The following is a 27,150-nucleotide window of genomic DNA, read 5'->3' on the forward strand; positions in this document are numbered from 1 at the left end:
TGTTCCCATCTGCTGGAATCCTGTGTCAGCGACGTCCAGGGCTACAGTGATGGCATGGTCCGATGCCACCTCCCCATCCTGGAGGATGGAAAGCGCCTCGACCCGCTTGTCCTTGGCTAGAAAATCCAGCAGCGGGGCCATCTTATACCACAGCTCCCTGCCCTACCTGGCCAGAATCGCAAGTGCGTTAGCTGCCTTGACTGTTGATGCCGCTGAGCAGATCACCTTTCTTCCCATGGCATCTAATTTCTTCCCCTTGCTATCTTGAGGAATGGAGGATGAAGACAAGGGGTTAGACAACTTCTTTCTCACTGCCGCCGAAACCACGGAGTCTGGGGAAGGCTGCAAATGTAGGCACTTGGGTGCGGACTCCAGCACCCAGTACTTTTTCTCCAGCCTATCCCTCTTGCCTGCGGCCGGTCTTCTCATCAAAGCTAGGCACTCCTCCCAAACATCGTCCAGGAGAGGCACGGCCAAGATGATCTTCCACTTGGCTGCATGCTGTTGGTATAGGAAACCTTCCTCTTGGTCTCTCCTGGCGTCAATTGGAAGAGATTGGACACTCTGGAAACCATGGCATGGAACAACCCCACCATGTCTGGGGAAGAAGCCCTTGGCTGCAGCGGACCACCCGCTGTGTTCAGGTTGTCATCCATGTCCGTGGCATCCGTCTCTGTGTCCCTAGGGGGGGGGGGGCACGTGTGGCGGTTGATGCCTCTTCCACTTTTTTGCCAGAGGCTGGTCCGGGACCACCAGTACCGGTGGTGTCGCCGACATCCTTTTCTGAATCTCCGACACCAGGGTGTGTAGGGTCAAAAGATGTCCAGCGATACATCACTCCGAGGTGTTGTGTGGTAGGCCTACTGGGCCCGCACCATCGTCATTTTCACGTGCCATCTCCGTTGTCCCCCTGTGCACTTCTGCCATCACAGTCATCATCCCCCCAGGTCCTATTAGATCGTGTGAAGGGACACCTGGTCCTCCTCATCCAAGGAAGAAATATCTGTGCCCTGGAGACCGGTTGAGTCCTCCCCTCACCCCTTTTTGTGCATCCTGTGGGGTCGGTTTCGGGCTTAGGGATGGCATCCTCTTTTCTCCACCGGCTTGGCCGAGGCCCCCAGCTTAGGGGGTAGGAATACCCTGGGTACCGCCGGGGTTACCTTGACAGGGTCAGCCCCTTTGGCCTTCGAGAGTGCTGTCGCCACCAACTCGATCGTCGAAGACATCACCTGGGCCGCCTGGGCCTTCTGGGGAGGGTCGGTTGCCTTTTCCAGCAACTTCGTCTTTTGGGCTTTTCCTGCAGCTTCACCGGGTTAGCCGATTTCTGCTTCGAGGAGGAGCTGGAGCGATGGAGGCAGATGGTGAAGATGAGCGCGCAATGCCGGTCGCAGAAGCGCTTGCGCTGCGACCCCGACAGAAATGGACTCGCAGTGCTCGGCTTGGTCTTGTGCCCCCACGAATGGAGCGCCCTCAAAGGACTTACAAGCCCGCTCCTCAGACCAGCCAGTCCTGGGTTAGGCATGCCCCTGCTTGCCGCACGGGGCAGAGGCTTTGGCGTTGAGCCACACCGCCAGCCTACTGTGATGATCCTTCGCAGTTCGCTTGGAGAACCCGAGGCAGATTTCACAATCCGATTCCCTGTTATACAGGTGGGGACAGTAGAAGCACTGGAGGTGTTTGTCCTCTAAAAACACATTCCGCAGTTGGAGCAGAGCTTGAAAGGGAGCTTCCCTCTCTTCTCTTCCGATATGGTCCGAGTGCGATGTAGGCCCGATGGACTTCTGGAATCTTAGATGAAATCTTGATGATTCTTGCCCTTGAGGGAAGTTAAAATTCACTGACAAACAGATCCCCGCTTGTCCGCCGAAGGAGCGAAAGAGCACACATGCTCTATTTGACAAAAATAGAACATTTGTATCGAAAAAAAGCACGAAAAAAATAAAAGCTGACAGAGCAAAACACAACGACTCCCATGAACGTGCAGTAAAAATCTGAAGATGGCTGCCTGTCACAACTGGTTTTCTTGCGTAGACTATGTATTCCTCCGTCCCCAAGTACCAGACAGGGAGATACTAGGTTAACTCGCTGTCCGGTTATCGAGGCCACAGGCGGCTGGAACAAGGCACCAGGTCCCCAGATGGCTGAAAAGGAAAACATGGGGTTAGCAGAACAATCACATTTACAATTGCCTAATCCAATCTATAAGAACATTTTTTCACCTACCAACAGATATGTTGAAGATGTTATGTGAGTGGAGGAAGGAGCCCTCAGGAAGCCTAAGTTGTTTCCCCCCACCATCACTGGGCTGGTGCAGGATGATGATATGTGTGGTTCCAGCAGATGACACACCTGATGTTTGAAATGTTCAACGTGAATATTGGCAGAACTAAGAAGGTTCTGAGAAACACAGGTGCGTAATACCGAGGGATTGTTCAGAAGCAGTCCAGAGAGCCGAAGCCAAGGTTTTACACACATGAAACGAATGCCGAAGAGGAATGCAGTGCAGAGCAGTCCGTAAATCCATGCCGGGTCTGTAGCAGTTCAAGTAAATCAAGCTTGAAGTGGTTGCCGTAGCAGAAGGTAAGCAAGAGAAGTCTGTAAAGCAGAGCAGAGGTCAAGAAATACAGGAAAGCAATAATCCGTAGTAACAAAGTGCGAAATGAAATGCGCCGCGAAGAATCACAGCTGAGAAGCGTTTGTTCAGTGTTTCCGGCTTTCTTTTACCCTGTTACTTCCATAACACGGTCACGTGATGTTGTCTGAGTCATGTGACCGCATAAACTAGCGGTGTGGGCATTACCCAGTCTCCAAGGCAACTTACAGTGCGGACGAAGCCGCACTTGATGCCGCCACGAACACCAGCGTTGAGTAGCAGCAGGATGGCTTGGTTCGTTACAGCACCCACGTTGATGTCGTGACTGTAACCCGGAAAGCCGAACATGGTCTTTACACGCGTGCTGGGAATCCTCAGGTTTGTGATGTGAAGCGGGGGCAGTGAGGTCATGGTGTGAGGAATGCATGACACTGCCAGAGGAGGGGCTTAGGGAGAGGGCAGTATGACAAGTTCAGTGATTGGTTTAGAGAAGACATACAGTTTGTAAGTGAAAGTGAAACTTTTTTCTTGTAAAGAGGATTCCTGGCCTGGACGACTGGGAATATTCATGAACATGTGAATCCATGCCAGACCCCATGCTGGAGAATAATGATAAAATACAGCATGTGAAATAAGAGAAAATGTGGAAAAGATTTTTTTAAATAATGGCATACATAGATGAGGAAATATGCGAGTATAAGAACATTAAACCAGATGACACACCTTCAATATCATTCTTTTTTTCTTCTTGGCTCTCTTGAACTTTCCCACCAGCTATCTCCCCTTTAAAAGAAAACAACAGGAACAGGTTAACATTAAGACTCAGAGTGCGTGAACTGAAATAGAGAGTGGGATACAGTGGAACCACAGAGAAAGAAAGTGACAATGAGAAACATACCAAGAAGGCATTAAAGAGTGCAAGATGAGTAAAAGCAATATGGCGTTGAAAAATAAGAAAGAAAAAAAAGGTACAAAACCTATCGTTAATGGGAGCTAAAATATAGAACATTGTTTATAAATTGAAGATGAAAAACAAAGGAAGGAATAAGGAGTGAGAAAATAAGGACTAGAAAGGAAAGGCAACAAAAAATACAAAGGAAAAAAAATTAGATTGAAGGAAATAAAAATGGAAAGAGAAGAAAGGAAAAATAAGAGAAACAGAATAAGAGCACAATGGGGAAATAAATGAAAAACACAACCGTTACTAGAGGGAAATAAGGAAATATGATAAGGGAAACCAAAGGAAAAATAAGAACAAGTAGAACAGATAAATCAAACGGTATGAGGAATAAGGAATAAAGTGTTAAAAAATAGCATGAAGAAAAACAAGAAGTTAGAAATAAGAGAACGTACATAAATATACAGAAGCAAAGGAAACAAAGGAAACTTGTAAGAAGAATGTCTGGCTGATATTATTACTAGCTTTCTGGTTGGGAGATAACCAATTCGATTTCTTTAAATTGCACTTTGCATTTTGTTTCCAAGATCTTACCCTTACCAATCCTCTTGCCCCCAACTTTAGGATATATGTCGGTCATTACTTACCCAGTATTAGCCTTTCTGTAGCCTGTATCTGTTTAGAAGCTTTACATTGGCCACCATCAAGTGTTTTGTGCAGAGGACTACACGGTTTTTACTTTGAAAGTAAAACGACATTGACTGGGGTGTTCCTGTCACATTATTCTCCCCCATTATACCTCGCGCATTGACGTCCTCAGATTGATTCTATTTTGAACAAGATGTGAACAGCACGATTTCAGTAAAGCATGAATACACGTTTCTCAGCTACAATGTAGGGAAGTTGTGTGGGTGCATGTGTTTGATGCAAATCAATGAGTATTACTGGGTAAATAATGTCGGCCGTCTGAGGCGTGCAAATCTGTTTAAACTCACCTGCTTAGCATAGACAAGACAGCAGTGCCACATTGTTAAGCAAGATTTCTCTTTTGGTAACTGTGATGCTGGCAATGCCTTATGGAGGGACAGGGCCTCCTGTCCTTGTCCTACCACTTCTTTGTGTGGGTTTTCTCTATGTTTTATCTTTTGGTGAACAGCACTCATGGGATACCGTTATGGTACCCATATATGGGGGTACACCCTTGTACCCCTTATGTGTGCTTTTGGGTACCTGTGTGTTGCCCACAGAGCAGGGTATGGGCTGGTGGCAGCTACATGCTGACTTGGCAGTGGCTCAGAGTACCCTCCATTTTGGGACACTCAGGCCCTGCCATAGGAATCAATGGATTCCTACACATAGACAAGATGGCCATTGTGGCCACTTAGTTTCTATTGCCTTTTACCTTGTTTCCCAAAGTCCTGGAAGCCCTGACTCTGTCCCTTCCACCCGAGTGGCTATTGGGTGGAAACAGCATATATGGCCCTGGAGTTGCCTCTTAGACAGACTGGAGCCTTCCCAGGTGCTGTGTGTTGTGGGTACTGTTAGGTAACATTTTGTAGAGTCCAACTAGTGTGGTACTTCACAAGACTTATCTGCTTGGTATTAGTGACCCAACTTTTAACAGACCTGTACTACACAAGTGGTCAGAGTGGCTGAGCAGCCAGGCTCATCTTGGAAGGGGTATTGCGAGTTGTAGAGCAGTACAATGGAATCAATAGTGACAAGTAAACACTTACACACTTGAAGAGTTATATTAAAAGTATTTATTTATATACAAAAAGCAAATGCACACCGTTATGCAGCAACTAATCGCAACATCAAGCAGAATTTCAGAATCAAGTTATTCAAGTAGCAATAATGCAGGTTACCAAATTCGTTTTGTGCTAAAACATTTCCAGCACACAGAGGGACATCAGTTAAGGTCAGTAGTAGCACTTATGGGTTACAATACAATATTGAGTTTGGAGGGAAAGAGGGTTAGAGAAGAAGAGAACACTGTAGCACTGTAAGAATAGTATTGTCTCCCAGAGGGATGTAGGCAGTCTTTTATCCCACCAATAATAGTGTAAAACAATTAAAACCTGTAAGGGAACAAGCACTGCCAAAGCCATTAGGGTTCAGAACCTTTAGGGAGCCAGGACAGCCAAAGTTAATAAGACAGTTCTAGTTCTGATGCAATCTTCTTAGAAAAAGTTAGTTGAACAGTCAGTAGTTCATTGAAGAAAAACCCAGGAGCACAAGTGAGCATACTAGAGGTGCATAAGCTGTTAGAACTACACAAGTGAATTGCAGTAAGTTAGAAAGGAGCACTCCCCCAAGCTAGGAAGCGCTAGATTTGGCTAAAGGTGGTTAAACCCAAAGCCCCACAGTATCTTAGAATTGAAGCAGATGTTCCAGCTGGCTTCCTTTTTGATGCACCAATACAGATCCTTGTTCCTGGACCTTGGTCGTGATGACGAAAGGAAGAATGTCTGGCGGGCTTCTGCGGCAACACTCTCGAGAGGGACTGTGCAGCAATGGATTCCACTCATTTCAGCGGCTCTTTGTGGTTTTAGTGCCTTTTTCTCAGCACCAAAAAAGAACGAATAGCTCCGGTTGGAGTTTCCTTGGTTCCCTCGGTCCTGGACTCTGGTGAGGGAATCCAGACAAAGAATTCCTGCTTCTGGACGTACTTGAAAATGCCCACGATGTTTTGGCCGGATTCGTTCTCGGTAAGACATTGCACTCATCGATAGTCCAGGTACCCCGGGCATTGTGAAATTGCAGCCCAGGGAAGCCACAGCGACTCAGGGGTTGGCCCAGAACAAAGCCGGTCTGGAGGCTAGTTGGTCCCACCAGCCTAAGGGAGGAAATCGTCCTTTGCGGAGCTTCCCTGTCGATGGGAAAAAAGGGTTAGCACAGCTGCAAGGCTTCACTGGTGCCTTTGCGGTCTTGGAAGGTGCATCTGGCGTCACTCGGCGTCTTCTTCGGATTTGATGTTCCAGTGGTCGACCCTCCTGTAGTCACAAAACCCTCGCCTTATATGCAAAATCCCATTCATTAACACCACTAAGCTGTCAATCACACAGGGGTGGGGGGGCGTCCTCTAGGAAAGCCACCCACCCAGTTGATATAATATGATAGGTTATTTATAATGCACTTAATACCCAGAGGTTTCCAAGCACGGACCGGGGATCGAAACTGTGGTGCTCCATGTCGTCATGCTTCCAAGGCAAGCATGTTGCCCCGGAGCTATCCTCTGGTTGGAACCGATTTCGGCCTGGCATGCCTACAAAAGCCAGTGCAGTTTCGGGCTCCTCCCTTACTTTATGCCTTCCCAGATACACTGGAGCCTAGGCGGGATTCAGGGCTTCATCCCGCCAAAGGCAAAACACACAATGGACACAGAAGGAACTCACAAATGAGAAATGGCAACAAAAAAAAGAAGACAAGGGACATTTTGGTAAAATGGTCACACATGGGTGCTGTACTGAAGCTGAGAAATCAGCCTGCAGATACATGACAAAAGGTAGCAAAAAGAAACCACTGCCACCAGCCATTCAAGTTAGTTAGTATAACAACTAGATATATGAGAAGTCGGATAAGGAGTTACTATGTAACCCCCCACTCCAGGATAAGCCCTCAGCTGCGTTAAGGGCGCTGCATTCCTGTTTTGCTGTTTGGCTGGACGCGGGACGCCAGCTAAAGACAGGAACGGATTAAGGTACTGTCAAACAACTTTGACACGGAATAATTTATGTACTGCATTCTTGCTGAGCCAGATGGGCGACGAGAGGTGCAGATCCCTGAATATGCTTTTAGCACGGATATAAATAAATGAATGGCCAGCGTGGGTGGGAAAGATTCTGAATGAGAGCGTTGAATACATCTGTTTGTTGGAACCCACGCAGCATATATCCTAAAGTAGAGGGTGACAGCTTGTTAACAGCAATGTGCTGTTAAAATCTGGCCAGCTCGGAATACATGGAGTGTGGAAGAACGGTGATGAGCGCGGATTGACTGGAAAAACACGCCAGATTACCATTAGCTTTGAAGATAAAGACTCTAATCTGTTATCGCCTGTGCAGTGCAGTGAAGTGAAAGGCAACATTTTATTAACTAAAGGCAAACGGCATAGCTGCAAACGGAGAAGCTGTGTGCCCATTGTACGGCAGTGTGCTATATAATTTCTAAGAATACAACTGGCAGGTCGGGGGGAAGAGTCTGACTAAGGCAGCTCCTTAAACTGCTGGGCGTCCCCTGACCTACTAGAAAGGACGAAATAGTAAACATTCTAAACATACAATCTAATACTGGATGTATTTGTTGATAATATAACTAGTGTGAGCAAGGTACACGGGTGGGGGCTGCGAGGTGGGCCTCTACCCCTTTTTGAACCATGCTAAAAATAACACTATTAAATATTAGTTTGCTCACTGTATAGTTAGACAAGAAATTATATCAAGGTAGTCTATTTTAGATAGTTTTAATGAATCCTTGCATTATCATATGGAAATGATGGTTTTAGGAAAATAGTATGCAATTACCCACACTTTTTAACTTTATAGTATATTAACAGTGAAAATGCAAATTTTGCACAAATATTTTAAAGAGCATCTCATTACGGATATCTTATATAATATCTAGTACTTTATAGGAGGGTGGCAACCCTTGAAATATATATTTCTAAATAATTGTTAAGAAAGTTTATTTTTTAATATTGTTTGGTCGGCTCTGCTTGGTAAAAGCACTTAGGTGGACGCATCAATTTAAGCACTTCTCTCGCTTGGAGAGAATAGTTGGGAACTAATTTATATAGAGGGATGGTCTAAACCCCATATTAATATCCTATAAAGCTAAGGAGTAATTGTTTTCAGATGCAATCATCTTTGAACTCAATATTCGATCTAAATCCCTATTAAAGTTGTACCTATAGATAGGGAAAATGGCTTCAAAATTGAGATCCTATCATTCAAAAAAACAAAAAGATAATAGAGGGCCAACTCAGAGGAATGACAACTTAGAAACGAGCTTGGCTCAGAAGGGAACAAAAAAAGGTTGAACACTAGACTAAAGAAATATTGGCCTGAATAGGTCAAAGATGGAACAACCAAAAATGTCAAGCTTCCTCCAGAAACAAGACAAAAACAAAATAGTACAAGATGGAAGCTCAACCCCGCTACCGGCTAATAGTTCAATGATCGATAACAATTCACTATTGAATCTATGCCAGGATTTTAGACGCCAATCACTGGGCTTACCAAGAACTTCTCTACAAAGTGAACAGGATAAAATTGGAATGCTCAACAGGGATAATATAATTGATATTGATTTATCAGGAACACCCGATCCGGAGAAATCTGGAATGACGAATATGGATAATATAATTGGCATGGATCTCTCAGCAACACCAGATTTGAAGAAATTTGCACCACTAGATGTAGAAAGAGAGGGGGAGGGAGGACAGCTCATAGGAAGATCCTGAAAATGAAGCCGATTCTTCCATTAACTGTGCGGGTAAACTAAATGCTCTCACCTCTATGGTGGATGTACTCTTGGGTGTCTGTACTAAATTATTGAGTGAACAAGAAGGACTCAAAAATCTGGTGATCGAGACAGTAGAAAATACAAAAAGATTGGATAAAAGTATATTCCCCTGCTTTTTCTATAAACAACGGGAGATGGATAGCTCTTCTCCCATAGATATCCCTGTCGAAGATCATGGGTAATTGAGCGCACTATGCTGTATAGTGGAAGAAGAAAGGGAAAGAGGGGAAGCTGTAGCAGTGGAGATAGTTGAGACCACTAGTTTAGGAAAAGAAGTAGAGGATAGTAGAGAACAAGGTAATAGTATTATAGATGAACAGCATCAACCTCATGGCCTAAAACCTAAAAAAATTTAACCGGCGGAAAAGAAACAATAAGAAAGGCAGTAGAAATAGGGGAGTAGGTTCCAAAGTATTCGAAGGCTAAGCTGAATAAGGGGAAAAATAGTGCCCGGCAGAGACGTCCACAAAAGATATTGAATGTGTGGAAATAGGGGATAGATTTCAACTAAATAAACTAAAATCTGCAAAGAAAGATTGCATTCAACCTATTAATGAAGAAAAGGGCATAGTTAAGTGGTTAATAGGGAATTCTCCAAAGGTCTAAAGAGAAAATATATCTGAACTAGTGGATGATGTAGAATATCGGGTAGATGAGGGACAAGATGTACAACTTGAAAATAAGAAGGAAAAGGAAGACCCCCAAAGTACTGAGACACCCGAAGTGAGAATTCTAGATATCCCAATTAGTAGTAGAGAACATGCACTCTAGAGAAAAAGACACATGTAAGAGAAATGGAAAGGTTGGCAACGTTCAAGAATAAACCCAGTAGGGATATGTATTCTAAAGAGGGGGAGATAGGAAGAGTAGAAAGGGTCTATAACTTGGGAGAAATCATTAAAATAACTGAAAAAAATACACAAGATGATAGCCCTTTCTTAAATAGGAACTGGCTGCTAGAGAAATTAGTGTCCAATCCTTCCCTACAAAATATAAAACAACTGATATTGAAAGAGTAATACTACCTGAAATGGGTAGTTTGGTTAAATTGAGTGATAGTAAATCTACAATCACTGCTGTGCTAAATTGCACTAAGGGAACAGGCCAAATCTATATGGGGAAAAGAATATGAAATAGCGTTGTGCAATTTTATGGGAAACAAAGATTCAAAGGAAAATAATGTATCACTCCCTAAAACATCTCTAGAACAAGGATGTAAGAGAAAGGAGAACATTAAAAAATGGGTGCCAGATGGAGACTACTTGGATGGGAATTGAAATAAAAAGGAAGGCAATAATGTAAAGGTTCTATCCTGGAATAGCCGAGGTTTCCACTCTATTCTATGCAAAGGGGGATTTGAAATTTTAGAAAAATGCGATATATTTGCATTACAAGAGACATGGATAAGAGGGGAACTATTAGTAGATGGATACAGTATATTGAAAAATAGTGCAATGGAGGGAGAAAAAGGGAGGCCAGTAGGGGGACTCTGTATAGGAGCTAAAAACTATCACGTTAAGAGAATATAATAAAGGAGGAAACTCACCTCATGTGATGAGTGCCACTATAGGAAATATAGGCCTTCAGGAAGAATTGTTGCTTATAAATGTTTACTCACGGCCAGGAGGATTGAACATATTAGCAATCACTAAAGTCATCACAAATATTCTGGAAGGCTGGATGCAAGAAAGACCTAAGGCAGAAGTGATGATTGTAGGGGACTTTAATGCCCATTGTGACTTAGCTAAAGTAGAAATGGAAAAATGGGAATTAATGGAGTGAGAATTCGCCTCTATGGGAACTTTAGGGAATAGAGTTGGGAGAAAACTACATAAGATCCCCAAACTGGTAGAGGATGGTATTATTTGGGTAGAATTCTTCCAGAATTATGATATGGAATATCTAGAACCAAAGGAGAAAACTATTAGAGAAACTACTTGGTCTAATGGTAAAGTAAGTTATCGCCTGGACTACATATTTGTGAGTAGAGGACTTCGGGGACATTTATTATGTTTTAAACAAATAGGCAATTTGCTGAGTGACCATAAAGTATTAAAATGTAAACTAGACAGTAGACCACACCTTAGCTGGCAGGAGGGGGAAGGTCCATAATATGCAAAGTTCACTTAATGGAAATAGGCTCATGTGGACAGAACAGAATTTAGAAAAAATGTGATATGTTCAACCATATGCCCTTGGATGGACAGGAGATTGCCCTACATGGACTAAATGTGATAAGTAATATGTTGGGTATTACAGACAAAGACAATAGAAATTGGAACGCGATACAAAAGGAGGAGAAAAAAATGCTTTTGATAGTCAGATTAATAACCATAAAAAGGAATTGAAGATAAGGGCAGTGAAGAAAAAAGAAAATCTGGAACAAAGGGAAAGGAAACAAGAAATTACATCTCGTATGACCAAATATAAAAAAACTGGCTACGAGCATATAACAGATCAATAATGCAAATTGGTGTATTATATTCATACTTTGTAGGACTCACGACTCGAAATGTTCAGTACCTGTGTTGGCAATATCTTTTGGAAGAAAATGGGACTGATATAAATGGAGTGGGCCAAGAAGTATGATATAATATATTTCACGACTTTTCTTTAATAGAAATAGTGGAAAATCACTGAAGTTCAAAAATGTAAAAGAAATGGACCTGTTTTCCCATATGACCAACAAGACATCTTACAGGTAATTAAAAAAATGAAATCTTCCCGAGCACCAGGCCCGGATGGGGTGGCAAATCTAGTTATAAAGCGGAATCCTGAGAAATGGGCCTAGGTGCCATCACTTTTTTTCCATCTATCTGGGAAAGTGGTAAAATTCCGGGTAGTTGGCAAAAAGCTATTTTTGTCCCAATACATAAAAAAGGTGACGGATCGTCCCCGGATAACTACCGAATTTTGGCCATGGCAGACAGTTGCAAAATATTTTGCTCACCGCTATTAAAAAACATCAATAAGTGGAGTAAGGAGAATCAATGACGGTCTATGCAACAAACTGGGTTTAGGCAGAATAATAGTACCCTAGAAAATATGGTTACACTAAACTATATTCTATCGGATACCTGGGGCAATCTCTATGTATGTTTCATAGATTATACTAAGGCCTTTGATCGTGTAAATAGGGAAAAATTGTGGGGGAAATTAGCTAAATGGCAAATATGTCTGGTTATATTGCACTTCTTGAAAGAAATGTATAGGGAAACAACGGCGGTAATTTGCCTGGACAAAGGATCCAAACACTCTCCTCCCATTAGAATTAATATGGGATTAAAACAAGATTGTGTGAACTCCCCAGAGCTCTTCAACCATTATGTTGTGGACATGTGGGAAAGATTTATGAATTTAAATAATTTCCCCCCAAAAATAGGGAAAATCCTCATTAGCTGGTTAATGCATGCGGATGACACCGTACTATTAGATAAGACGCCGGTGGGTCTACAACGAATGTTAAACGCAATACAACAATATTCAAAAGATAATAACCCAAGCATAAATGTAGAGAAAACAAAGATGATGGTTTTTAGGGGCAGGAAAAGTAGATCCCATAAATCAACATACATATGGAAAATTGACTCCAAAAAAATAGAGGTGGTTGAAAGCTATCCATATTTAGGAATGCCAATTAATAAACCCCTTACTGATTTTTATATCTTAAAATGGCAAAAGCGAGAGCTACAAAAAAATTGAATCTTTTTCGTAATTATATGAACAAGAAGGGGGGATATTCAGTAGAAGGTCTTTTAGAAATTTATAAAACATGCATAATACCAGGAACCCTATATGCATTGGAAAGAAGTATGGGGAATCTTGGAAAGATAGAAGGGAAAATGTGGAAAACAGCACTAGGTCTTCCCAGAGCCATGCCTATAGCAGCAATTAGGTGTGAACTGGGCATAACGTCTTTGGAAACATTAAGGAAAATAAATTGCTGTAAGCTATATGTAGAAATGGTGGTTAAGAGTAATAAGAGGTAACATTGATGAGTGTTATAGGGGAAGAAATTAGTGAAAAACCTAAGGGGAATGGATTTATTGAAGGCCTAAAACCCACCACCCTTAATTTCCTAAGTACTGTTAATGTGAAATTACCCACAGTTTTCAGTGATGTTTGGCCGATGTATTAAGAGCTGAAAAAGGAAGTGCATATTTGGGATGCAAGTGAAAATCTCACTATTTTGAGCAAAAAACAGGGAGGTACAAGTCCTCAATACAAGGGCTAAAACCCTCTATACCCCGTAACTACCTAATAAAGGTTAGAAACATGGAGTTTGTGAGATTGATAATGATGCTGCGTTTTAATATAATACCCTGCCATGAATACATAGGGGCATGGTCAGATATATCAAAAGAGGAAAGACTGTGTATGGCTGCAAATAGGAACCTTGAGACATCAACTGAATGCCAAGAGCTACAAGAGTATCATATGAAAGGGTATAGAGATGTGACAAGCAATGTAAATATGATCGTAACAGACCAATTTTGGTCACTTATATACATGGCAGATTCATTGGTATATATAGGGGCAGCATTTTATATCTGTAAAAGGGTGATGGTAGAATTGCCTAAAGTAGTATAAGGAATATAACCCAAATAAACGATGATGAAGAATATACATGTATGATAACTACAGGATAGGAGCTAAAGTAAATGGTTTGTAAAATTAGTTTTTATTATTGGAAATAGAGTTGCGGGTATAGAAAGTATATAATAAGTGTATAACATGAAATGAATTACTATCTTTCTTTTAAATTAATGTAATTGTTTGAATGAATTTTGATCTGTTTGTAGTTTGGATTTAGTGTATAAGGTTTTAACTAACCAATTTGCACTTTAAATAAATAAAGTAACCCGCAAGCACTCCACATTGTGGGTCTAGCACACACCACCCTAAGGAAAAAGTTAAGTAATACAAACATTGTCCTACTATTCTTGGGAACTGTAGTTTACACAAGAAAATATATTTAAATATTTAGGAGTCCAAGGCCCTCCTCATTGGCACTGCACAAAAGGTGCTGTGTGTCACTATATAAAAAGCAGCTGCCTATGGAGTTTACCAGATTCCATTAAAAGACAAGGAGCACACAATCTTAGAGGGAAAAGGCATGAGTGTTTTGCAAAAAGGCCCACTCACTCAGAAGGTTAAAAATCAAAAAGGTCCCAGATTCCAGCAAAGGTCTGGGGGTCTCGAAGGTTAAAGGGAATTAGCACAGAAACTGAAAGGTTTCCCTAACAGGTAATACCTATAGGTGGGACCTGTGTGAATGGAGTCTGAAGAAAACTCACATTCTGTGTTATGGGTGTCTGGTTTCTGTGTGTGTGACACAATGAATGAGACATCCCTGACAAACTGGTAACTAGGTAACTTGGTGGGAGGTCGGCGCTCTGCCTATACAAGGGGTTAATTTGTACGTGATTCTTTACAAGCATTTAACTTGCTGTCTGCCTGCCTAATTACAACTGATGGGATGGGTTGATGGCTACAAAGCCACGTCTTGTGTTGAATTGGCTCACTGCCTGGTTTTAAAAAACAAAATTCTGAGGCTTGTTCACCAGAGCTGTTTCAGTACATTGGACCAGAATATCTTGGACCCCATTAAGTTGGCCAAGTTGGCTGATAAGTGGGTCTCCCACAGGGTGTCCCCTAAGGATCCCAGTGCAAAGGACAAAGAGAAAGGGACCCCTCAGATGGCTGAGGAGTGCAAGAAGCAGCCAGATCTGAATAAAACGAGACATTCTCCCTCTAAGCGCCAACAATCTAATGGGGATATGTCTCATGGGGGTGGGAGTAAGAGTAGTGGTGCTCCTGCTGCAAAACAGGCTCCCAGTGGATCCAGTTCAGTCGCGCACATTCCTGGCAACTGTTGGGACTGTGGGGCCTTGTACCACAGAAAAGGTGTCTTTACTTAACTAGACATTGTGTCTTTCTTAAAGTGTAACAATGGGTTGTGTTTTCCCTGAATTGCCTTAAGAGCTCTTCTAAAATAGTTTCACAAAGTTCTTACTCGTCTTTGAGTTGCTTGTAGCCCCTCTGAACAGTATACTAGGTTACTTACTGCACGGGAATAGCTGCTGATCTTCTTAAACTGTAATTGGGGTTTTCTTTCCCTGAATTGCTGAGTGCATTCTAAAATAGTTAAGTGTTCATACTTATCATTGAGTATGTTGGGTAAGAATTAGTGCAGTTCCAACTAGCGTCAGACTATACAAGACATCTCTTGGTATTAGGTAACCCACCTTTTATTATAGGCCTGCATACACAAGTTCGTAGTTTTATTGAGCAGCCAGGCTTATGTTAAGAAGGGTAATGTGAGCTGTACAATGACATCAGCAAATACAGTTATCCAATTAAACACTTTTATATAATAAATATTTATGTATACACAAAGATATTTAAAGCATTCTTTAAAAAGCAGTAACATTAATCCCAAATTAGGATTCAGTTCAAAAAGTGAACAATAAAGCAGGTGAGTATTTTCCAGCACCAAGGGTGACGTCATTTGAAGTCAGTATAACACTTATTTTGCATCACCTTTGCAGTATTGAGTTATTTATGGCCCTCCACTCTAGCTACTGACTCTTCATTATGTCATACATTACCTACATAACCCATATACTAAACAGTATCATGCACCTAATATCATTAGTACTCAGACATTGATCAACATAACATGAATCCACATTCTGGACATACATTTAGCAGTAAGAGTGATGACACAGACAAGGAAGCTGCTTCCATGATGAATTAAACATGACACATGGCCCAATGGGCCTGCAAAGCAACACTCTTTCTTTGCCCAAACTCTGAATCATTGCCAATGCTCGATTAGCCTGTTGCTCCTTCCAACGTGACCTGTATTGCCCAGTTGTACCCAATACTTTGTTAGCAATCTTTCTGGGGAGTATTACTGCATACTCGGTAAGCAAGATTATCAAACAAGGAAACTGCTATAGCGATTGCTTGATTATCAGGCATATAGTAAGCATAGCTCAAATGAAAGGAGTATTCATTGCCCCAAACAAATGCAAAGCGCACCGCGCTTACAACAAAACAGGAATGCATAATAGAACCACTTATCTTTGTGTCCGGGTGATCGGCAGATCATCCGGACATCAGGAAAGTACGCCTTAATCCCGCCGTGACCAGGCTGCTCACTGCCGCGGGCCAGGTGAACAGCGAAGGAAAAAACTCCAAAGGCCAACCTTCAAAGGACCGCTGCAGGCTGGGCCGTCTACGGAGATGGGGCTCAGGATACTGAAACTGAGTACCTGCCCCTGCTCTCCGCTGCTAACCGGGTAGATATTCTGCATGCCGGCCTGCTCCTCGCTCCTTTCAAGTGCCAGAAAACGCTGTGGCCGCCTGTGCTGCACAATCAGTAATTATCAGCACCAGTGCACGGACGGCCAACTGTTTAGTAGGCTTCCTGATTACATGCAGCTGACTCGTGGTGCGAGTCCAGAACTACACACCTCCCACAGCCTGATGGAAAATGTAGTTCATCATTCATTTCTTATGATACAGCCGCCATAGCAGACCCCAACTCCTATTCCTGACACCCCAGCACTCCACATAGGGTGGTATGTGCTGAACCCACAAAGAAAAATAAGTAAGAGAAGGGTCATCTTACTATTCTTCGGAAAAGTAGTTCACCCAAGAAAACTTAGTTAAACATTAAGAGAAGTCCAAGGGACTTCTCAGTGGGACTGCACAAAATGTGCTGTGTGTCAATGCAAAAAGCAGATGCCTATGGAGTTTACCAGACTCCATAAAACAGAAAGAAACACAGAAAATCATAGTAAGTGAGAAAAAAGTCCCACTCACTCAGGAGTTAAAATGAAAAAGCCCCGAGTCCAGCAAAAGAGCTGGGGGTCTCTAAGGTTAAAGGGAATTGGCACAGAAATGAAAATGCTCCATAACACTCACGCCCCTTCCCCCCCGACCCCCAAGACTAAAGGACAGGAGGATTTAATCCACTCCTGGTTAAAACTCTGTACCAGTCGTTCATACTTCCTGGAAAGACCATCAGCATTTTGGTGAATGCATCTTGACCTATGCTCAATGGTAAAAATCAAACCCTTGGAGGCTGATAGACCATCTAAGTAATTTAGGATTTTCCCCCTTCATTTGCATTAACCATCTCAAGGGTTGGTGGTCAGTTTGAATAGGGAAAGTAAAACCATACAAGTATGGCCTAAACTTCTTCAAAGACAATACAATGGCAAAACACTTGCACTCTATAGTTGCCCACTGTGTTCCACAGTACTTCAGTTTCCTACTGATGAATCAAATCGGGTGTTCTCTGCCTCGCTCGTCCAGTTGACTTAAGACTGCACCCATCCCTGTATTGGAAGCATCTGTTTGTACAATGAAGGATTGGCTGTAATCAGGAGCTCTTAAGACTGGAACTTTGAAGAGGGCGTGTTTCAGACCTGCAAATGCCATGCCACACTATGCATTCCATCTGACCTTCTCAGGAAATTTTGGAGAGGAGATGACATTCAGGGGAGAAGCTATGCTCCCATAATTCTCAATGAAATTTCTGTAATATCCAGTGGAACCTAGACCTAGAAAGGCTCTTACTTGGTTTTGGGTAGTGGGGGTGGCCCAGTCCTGTACCGCTTGTAATTAACTAGGCAAGGACCTAATCTCACCACCTCATACCTCATGTCCAAGGTAGACCACTTTGCTCTGACTAATTTGACATTTACTTACCTTTATGGTCAGATGGGCCTGCTCAAGAACCTGGAATACATATCCAAGGTGATGAAGATGGTCTTCCCAAATGGGGCTGAACACTGCAATGTCATCCACGTATGCCATGCAGAGGTCCTCTAAACCTTTCAGAACCTGGTTCACCATTCTTTGAAATGTAGCAGGTGCATTCTTTAGTCCAAAAGGCATAACCCTAAACTGGCAGAAGCCTCCTGGGGCAGAAAATTCTTCTCCTTGGCATGGCCTGCCAGTGCTATTTGTCAATAGCCCGAGGTAAAGTCAAATGTACTGAGAAACTTGGCAGCTCCAGGTTTATCCGCCAGCTCATCTGTCCTTGGTAAAGGATGTGCATCAGTCTCAGAATCTCAACTCCTTGGTTCCTGCTTTTGGCACTAGTACAACTGGACTTGCCCATGGACTGGTAGATTGCTCTATAACACTGAGGTCAAGCATATTGTTAACATCCTCCTTTATACGAGTTCTGACATGATCAGACATTCTGTAGCCCCTGCTTTTGGCAGGGAGACTGTCACCAGTGAGTATATCATGCTGGCCTCAAAGGGTCAAGCCTGGTGTCAGAGAAAACAGGGAGGCAAACTGAATCATCTGAAGGGTGTTCCATGAGGAGATCAGGGAGAGGCTCGCTCTCCTCCTCCTCTTGATCAGAGGCTAGAAGCAAAGCCCCCAGTTCTGGTCTAGAGACATAGGCCTTCAGAGGGTAGGGTGAAAGACACTAGGGGCCTCCTTGGGGTTGCCCAAGTCCACTAAATAATTCACCTCTCCAAGATTGCCTACAACACTGAAGGGTCCTATCCATTTGTCCTGTAAGGCCCTCTGCCTTGTAGGAACCATAACCATTACTAACTGATCTGGAGTAAACTCCACCATGTTGGCCTTCTGGTCATGCCAATGTTAAACCAAAGCCTGATCAGCTTTCAGGTTTTCGGTTGCTTCAGTCATCAGAAGTACCATCCTCCTCCTGAGGCCTAGTACATAGTCAGTGACATGGACGGGCTTTAGGGTTGGAGGACTCTCCAAACCCTCTTTAATCAGGGCCAAAGGGCCTCTGACAGGATGACCGTAGAGGAGCTCAAATGGGCTGAAACCCACTCCAGCTTGAGGCACCTCTCTATAAGCAAATAGAAGGCATGGCAGTAGAACATTCCACTTTCTTCTCAGGGGTTCTTCTAAGGCACATATCATGCTCTTAATTGTTCTGTTAAACCTCTCTACCAACCCGTTTGTTTGGTGTGGTATGCAGTTGAGCACTTGTAAGTTACTCCACAGTTTTTTCCCCATGGTCTGCATGTAGTGTGACATAAAATGTGACCCCCCTTTCAAAGAGAACGTCCTTTGGAAACCCACCCCTGGTAAATAATACAGAGGAGAGCCTTAGCCACTGCTTGGGCAGTAACAGTTCTCATAGGTATAGCTTCAGGGTACCTGGTAGCATGGTCTACCAAAACCAATATAAATCGATTGCCTGAGGAAGTTGGAGGGTCTAGTGGACCACCAATATCAATTCCCACCCTCTCGAAAGGAATTCCCACCACTGGGAGGGGCACTAAAAAGGTACCACATTATTGGATCCACTTTTGCCAGAGGTCTGGCAGGTGTGGCAGCTTCTACAAGGTTTGTCCACATCTACACCCATCTTGGGCCAGTAAAAGTACAGAGAAAGCCTCTCTTTGGTCTTCTTGGAACTCAAGTGACCAGCCAGAGGTATCCTCAGACTGTACTGCAAGTTTCTTGAATTCTAGTTCCAGTCTCATTCTTTCAAGAGATATTCTGGGTTTATATTGTGACACACGGGGTCACGATAGGAGTTTGTTGAATTATAGGAGAAGGCTGAAGAGGGGAGTTACTCACTCCTTGAGGATCGACTCAACTTGCCCCTCATAATCCCATTTATAAATCTCTCTTTTAAAGAGAGTATTGTCCCCACTATCATCAAAAAGGCCTGGATTGCCCCATTTTTAAAAAAACCCACCCTGGACCAGGAGGTGCCAGGTAACTATGGACCCATTACGAATGTGCCGTATCTACTGAAGATACTTGATAAAGTGCCACAGTTACAGATTGAGGAGTTTCTGCTTGAACATAAGGTTCTAGGGCCAAATCAATCAAGACCAATATGTTCAATATCTTTGATAAGGGAAATTCAGCTCTGCTTGTGCTACTACATCTGTCCTCATAATTTGACCTTGTGGATCACTCCATCCTTGCAGACAGACTATGCAGCACGGCACATTTCGACGCCGCAGCAGCAAGATGGGTTCAATCATTTCTATATTGTCGTACTGCAAGAGTTTTCGTTCAAGAAGAATTCCTGCACGGACAACAGGATCACTTCTGGCAAATTGCACTTGAGCACCCGCCTGAAAAAACAAAGAAACTCAGCCTCCCTGAAGATTGATGAAGTCATGAAAACGTGCCTTAGGAGGAGAAGCTAAAGACTGGTAACAGAGCGCCTGCCTTCACATCTTTAAACATTGTTCCAGGAGTCCCGGGCTCACAAGGCAGTGCAGCCGGGCCATCATGGCTTACATTGGAGAGCCACAACCATGGCTTTCCCCCTCCCCCCATCAAGGAGAAGATTTGTGCTATGGAGGGAGTTGTTTCCAGTCACCTGCCAGCAAAATCAAGTGCGAAAAATGCAAGTACCAGAATTCTCAGAGCTAATTAACTTGTCACACCTGAAACAGAAATGCAGACCCGCCTGAAAAAACAAAGAAAATCAGCCTCCCTGAAGATTGATGAAGTCATGAAAACGTGCGTTAGGAGGAGAAGCTAAAGACTGGTAACGGAGTGCCTGCCTTCACATCTTTAAACATTGAGCACTGGACTGTACTGCGGACCTCCACCAAGTCTGGACCCTCAGGATGCGTTCTTCATGGTTTGGTGGCAGGAAATTCACTGGTGAACACTCCTCCACAGTCAGCGTCACTGGATTCCTTCAGCCGAAGAAAAGTACATAAATGTTGTGGTTGCAGTGCCCTTTGAAGATTTCTGAAGTTGGTTGGAACTTGGCAAGAAATGGGTACCGGGAAGACACTATGCCAGGGTTCCCCCTCTTCTTTGTGATACACAGCACTTCTGGCTGTCCAGCGGTTACGAACACCCTCCGTACCCTGGATGACAACAGTGGGCTTGTTGGGCTCAAGATGTCCAGACACTCTTCTTCTGGACCCACAAATCTACCTCTGCAGGATGGCAGGCACTAAGGACAGGGCAGGGGTTGGATAGCAAGACAACAAGTGCCAGGGGAAGGGAGGATAAGTGCGATGGACAGGGTGGACCAGGTTTGCGCTAGTCCAGGGAAAGGGGCCCAAAGGCAAGTGCTGGCAGGGATGCTGGGGCACTGGTAGGGGGGTGGACTGGGCCCCGTATGACTGATGGGACCAGGCCCCAGTTGCAACGTCAAAGGGAACGTTAGCACTGGAGGGGGAGAGGGAAGGAAGAGGAGACTATGAAAGTCTTGAGAAGTTGTCAGAACTTAAGAAGATCCAGCTCAAGTCTGAGGAGGGCAGGGAGGCCGTTCCAGAGAGAGGAACAAGTCGAGGAAAGGGATCTACCTCCCACGCTCTGCTTGGGGAAACGTTTGACCTCCAGAGAGTTGGAGCCAGAGGACCAAAGGACTCTAGCAGGAAGGTATTTAGTTTAACTTTACTTTATTTATAATGTGCAGCCATGAACCCTGGGGCATAAGGGCGCGAACGAAAACGAACAAAAACAAAAAACAGAAGAACTTGTCACCTGCTCAGCTAACTAAGAGGATATATACATATCCATGAGAATAATTCAGAAGAACAGCCAGGTCTTTAGACCTTTCTTAAAGGCTATCAAATAGGACTGGCCTCTTAATGTCAGTGGTAACAGGTTTCTCGACTTGGGAGCAGCAATGAAGAACGCTCCATTCTCAACCTTCTTTGTTCTACATCGTGGGAGAAAAAGGTAGTTCTGATTGCTGGACCTTAGGGACCTGCCATTAACCTTCTCGATAATGTGCTCTTGCAGGTGGGAGGGCATTAGGCCGAGTCTGCATTTAAAGGCGATAACCAATAATCTAAACCTGACTCATGCCTCAACTGGGAGCCATTGCAAGGATGGTCTGGCATCCAAGACATGATAAGCCAACGACTACTCTAACGGCTCCATTCTGTACTACTTGGAGTCTGTTAGAATTGGCCTTACAGTGACCGATCAGAAGGCTACTGCAATAGTCGATCTTTGCCCCGATAATAGCTCTGGCTATAGATTCCGCATTTGCCCGAGATATAAATGGTCTAAGATGCGACAAGAGTTTAACATCATAGAGAGCCGCCGAGACAGTACTGCCCACATGAGCCCTCATGTTCAGCAGCTGGTCCAAAATCACGCCCAAGATTATTAATTTCGATTGAGGAATGATTTTCACCTCCCCTAACATGAAGGAGTTGTAAGCAAGGTCCAACTTAGCTAATGTCGCAGAATTTCCCCACAAACATCCTCTCCGTTTTCCCTCTGTTTAAAGCAAGGTTATTGCACATAATCCAGTTCTCAATCAGGGTAAAAATTCTGTTGCGCTCCCGTTTTTCCTGCGAATGCACTCCTGTTAACGGGACGACACACTCAGTGTCATCTGCGTAAGTAGAGACCCTTCCTGCTCCAGCAAGGTGATGAAAGGGGCCATGAAGATGTTAGAGAGACAAGTGGAGGTGCTTGTCCCCTGTAGCACCGCGAAAAGCACAGAGATGGGTACAGCCTCTGCCTCCTCAAGACAAACCCTGCTTTGCCTGTTGTACAAGAAAGAGCTAATCCATAGCACAGCGGAAGGGGAGAAGTTAGCCACCTCTGCCATTCTGGCCACAAGGATGGAATGGTCGACCAAGTCAAATGCGGCCGACAGGTCCAAGGAGACCAGGAGAGACGTAAGCCTTTTATCCATTTGTCCGAGGAGTCTGGACTTCAGCTCCAGTAAGGAGGTCTCAGTGCCGAATCCTTGTCTGAATCCTGACTAGCGGTTCTGTGTAGGGAGATGGTTCAGATGCTGTGAGATCTGGCTATAGGCGACCCATCCTAAATTTGTTAGCAAAAACAGCATATTGGTTATGCATCTTATTCAGCGGGGTTATCCGCTGCCAACCCCGTTTTTTTTAGAATGGGTGTAACCCAGGATTGGTTTAGGTCATCTGGAACATTTCCCTCAAGTAGGGAGGCATTCACAAATTTACAAATAGCCTTTAAAAGAGCCCGGGGACATGATTTAATAATCAATGAAGAGCAGGGGTCACCCTTGCATCTGGTTGCCTTCAATTGTTCGACCATGTTCTTCAATTCCGCCTCAGATATTGAATGGAAATTAAATTGGGTTATCAAAGAACTTCTATTGGGGGACTTCTGGTCACTAAAACCTGAGGCTCGATGGGGCCTCTTTTTTGAGACCCATGTCCTCTCTGATGCATAAATGTTTATTTGGCATTCCGTTTTGAATTTGTGAACACCATTTTGCATCCTTTGTTAGTGAGTGCGCCTGCGGCTGGGGAGTGTTCTTTAAAAATGTTTAAATGTTCCTTAACATCCGAGTTGGGATTTTGGATTCTGAAATTGTGTTCGTTTTTCTTTGCTTCCACTATCAGTTTAAAAAAAAAATGTTTATTTTAAACCAAGGCAGGAAACAAATACAGTTATACATCAATTCAACAGATAAATCAAATTCTTCTTTCCCTCTCCACCCCCACCCGAACGCTGGCTCTGATCTGAGTCTCAGGCATTTGGGATTTCCTCTCCTGCTTTACCGTTTGTCTCCCTCCTCCGGAATATTCCCACTGTTTAGGATCCTCCTAGCCTGTAGGGGTTTGTAGGTGAGGGCCGGAAATTTTAGGTCATAGTCAAGGAATGGGCCCCAAATGTTCTGGAAGTGGTGAAGGAACCCTGCCTTAGCCGCTGTTATCTTCTCTGCGATAAGAATGTCCCATAATTTGACCCACCAGAGGGGCAGGAGTGGACCTTCCTTGGATTTCGAGGAGCGGGCGATCACTATCCTTCCTGCTATGAGGCATTGGGTGTCACAACCGCGGGTGACTGGCGAGTGTGGAAGAGGTGGAAACGTGGCGCCATTAGACTATGCCGCCACGTTTCTCTCAAGACGTGGTGAACGGTCTAGTCTTTCCCCAACATGGCCGCCGCTGAGTGTATTTACCATTTCACACTCGGCGGCTCGGCGCATTGCAACTTTTGGATTTCCTCGTTGCTTGCGCTCCGTGTGTTTTTCCCTTGGCGGTGGTCCGCCCGCTCCTGTATCTCTCTCTCTCTCTCTCTCTCCTGGCTTCGCCTCCTTTCTTCCCTCGTCTCAGCCTCCTCCCGTTGTTTTCAGTGATCTCTCTCTTTCTCCCCTTTTTATTTTCCTATCCTTCCTTCGGGCTCGCCCTTGTTCCCCTCCTTTGGATTGCATTGCTCTGCGTCTCCGCCTGCGTTTCCAGTTTGGATGCAATCATCGCCCTCTCTTCTATTTGGCAATTCCCTCCTGCTTGCTTGGCTTCTTTGTACCAGTTTCTACGTTCTCCAGCAGTGCTCATATCTGCCTCCTACCATCGTTGCCAAGTCATCATCTGCTGATCCAGAATTCTTCTGTTCTACTTAAAGACCAGAATTTTTTTTTTATGCCTAAAGGCTTTTTCCCCTTGCAACGTTACCGGCTGTCGCAGAGGGGAGCCACTGTGGATTCCCGGACCTAGAGTCACAGTGGCTTCCTTTCGAGGCAGGCCCTACCTGCTCAAAAACAAGAAACCCAACGCTCGACACATCCGAAGAAAGAAGTTGGATTATTCAACCACATCAGGTGAGGAGGAAGGGGAACCAGGAGATCTCCATTATTTAAGTGAAGAGGAGGATATCACAGACAAATCTGCTAATATTATCAACCTGGTAGCCCTGATATTGGGACAATAACTTTGCTTTGGCTCCCGACCATGGATAGATTCCAGGAACCGGGCACCTAGCAGGATAGATTCAGGTTCTAATGGCAGCGCTGTTTGAGTAATTCCCTCAATAGCAGCTAAGCATTGCTTCCAAAATTGTTGGGCTTTGAGACATGTCCACCACATATGAAGGAAGGACCCCGGGTGTCTGCATTGTCTCCAGCATGCCGGCTCAAGAGTCTGGTTCATATGGTGGAGCCTCAGGGGTAAGCTATGGTCTAACTATCTATGATGTTACAAGGACTTGTAGATGGATTGTACCTCAGAAATGGGCAGGAGCCGTGGGGGGCTCGGGGGGGCCCGCTGCCACGAATGTGGTGGCGGTTCTTATGTTTCTTTGTAGGCGGCATTTTGTCGAGAGAGGTCCAGGTCAAGAGGAGGAGCAGAGCTGCGCCGAATAGGATTACAGGCAAGTAGAGACTGTAGGGTTCATCAATCAGATTATCAGATTATCAGCTTCCTGTCTCCCCGCCTATGTACCCTCTTTTAGTGTCAAGTTATTTCCTTCTCCTGTCTCTTGGGACTCTCGTTCATAGAGACTGCTTCTCTTTCGGAAGGGGTATGGGGTCTCCACCCGTGGAGGTTTCAGGAGGGGGGATGGGGGGAGGTCCCAGGCGAGGTTGTGGGGTGCATGATTTGTTCAGCATCCTCGAGGTGGCTAATTCACCTTAAGGTGCCTTTATATGTGAACTGTAACGTGGTTAGAAAGAGCCATCTATAGCGGATCTACTGGCTTTGAAGAAAGAGAGTCAGGGGTCGGAGGGATCTTTTTTTTGCAGCGTGAGCAGGGAGAAATCCTGATAGATTTGGAGGGGAGAGCCCTGGAAGGTCAGCTCGTCCTGAGTGCAGCTGATTGAGGAGCTGGCCTCTTTTGTGGTGAAAAAGTGTACCCTGGTGATAACATCGGGGGGAATCCGATTCCACTCCGCGGCGTGGGCGCAATCTATGGGTGCGATCCAGCAAGAGTTGAGACTTGTCCAAGTGTGGGAGCAGGGACTGAAAAAGGTCCCCCACGTATTCAGTTAGGTTTTGGTCTGGAATCGAGGCAGGAACACCCCGAATTCATAGGTTATTGCATCGGGCCCGATTTTCCAAGTCCTCTTGCTTAAATTCCAGGATTTGCCATTTGTCCTGTAGAGCTCTAATGGAAAGTTGGATTTCGCCTAAGGCCGTAGTGTGATCCTGGGTTAGGTCCTCGACTTCCCCCAATCTTTGCTCTGCTTCCGTCACCCGCTGGTAAGTGTGCTCTAGTTTTGTAGAAAGTTCAGCCATAAAGGCCAGTAGGTCGCTTCTGGTTGCAAGGGTCCCCTTGTCTTCTGTGGTTATCTGTAGTGCGGAGTTGGGGGGGGGTCTTGTTCCTTCCCCTTGTCTGCCGATAGCAACATTGTGGCTATGTCTGTGTTTTTGTTGGACTTGGTTGGCTTGGCCATGGTATCTGTGCTCATGAAGTGGGAGGTGTGAAGACTCCTTGACAGGCTAAGGTGGATAAGTAGGAATTCGTGAAGCCAGAGAGGCCGTCAGCACCGCACCGCGGCCCAAGGAGGTAGTGGAGGCCGAATAGCCTGCCCTGGCCAGCTGGGAGGAGAGTGGAGTTGAGAAGTGGGCCGGGGTGCCCCAGGTGATCCTTAAGCTGAGCGGATGGCGAGGAGAGCCCGCATCCAGCTCCTTCCAGAGGCTGCTTGGGTACAGAGATTATGATCAGCCCAGTGGGGGATTTCGGCTGCTGCGGGGAAGGGGGTCATGGTGGAATCAGGAGCACTGCTTCAGGCTGCGTTGGGCCTCAGGGCTTCTTGGTTTTTATTATTGGTCCAGGTCCAGATTGTGGTCACCTATTTCAATGGCTGCTGGCAGGCGGGGGGTAAGTTGGCAGGCTCTGTTTGGTTTAGTTCCCCTCTCCCCTCAAGTCCCAGAAGCAGCCCCATCGGTCGCCGTGCCGCTGTGCCAGGCTCACTCCTTGGTGCTTCAGGTCTGAGCCGGGGGGGTATGGGTGGGTGGAGGTCCCCACCAGAGTGAGACAGACAAGAGGGGCCCCCAACAGGTGGATCTGGGGTTTAGCAGCTGATGAAGCCCTTGGTGGTAGAGACGGGGGGAGCAGAACCTGCAGATACCCCCACCTCCAACAGTCCAGGCCAGCTAGGCCACCGTGCAGCCTGTGCCCTCACCCACAGCAGAGGGGTTAGGAGAAGGAAAGCAGTCCGGCCGGGCTCAATGGGTAGCGGACGCAATATTGCAAGGAGGGCTGCCGGAGGGGAACACCTACCGCCGGCTGGGAGTTGCAGCAAAAGCAGGTTTTCTTTCCCAACCGCCGTCGTGATCAGGAGTCCCCTACGAGCCTCAAGTCTTCGGATGTCAGCTGGGCTTGGCAGTGCTGCCCGGTGAGCGTAGCTGCAGATCTCGACTGTTAGAAATCTTATGGCGGGACGGCCGCAGGTGTGCCCCAAGCTGGCTCA

The 27,150-nt window shown here is 45.0% G+C and overlaps 1 protein-coding gene across 4 annotated transcripts in view; it reads right to left on the minus strand.

The window, feature by feature from the left end:
- The window catches only part of LOC138580892 (up-regulator of cell proliferation-like), a 1,164,421-nt gene that overhangs the window by 178,842 nt on the left and 958,429 nt on the right, over positions 1-27,150 (minus strand). For 2 of the 4 annotated variants that reach the window (XM_069651790.1, XM_069651792.1), the window contains exon 10: positions 3,317-3,376. The exons of 1 other annotated variant lie outside the window; for it this stretch is intronic. In XM_069651790.1, the coding sequence (XP_069507891.1) occupies positions 3,317-3,376 (60 nt within the window). The remainder of the gene's footprint in view (positions 1-3,316; positions 3,377-27,150) is intronic. One more of the 4 variants, XM_069651794.1, reaches the window with a different exon arrangement.

The sequence above is a fragment of the Ambystoma mexicanum genome, chromosome 3p, assembly GCF_040938575.1.
Source record: "Ambystoma mexicanum isolate Mex_15411 chromosome 3p, UKY_AmexF1_1, whole genome shotgun sequence".
In the NCBI taxonomy this organism is placed as follows: Eukaryota; Metazoa; Chordata; class Amphibia; order Caudata; family Ambystomatidae; genus Ambystoma; species Ambystoma mexicanum.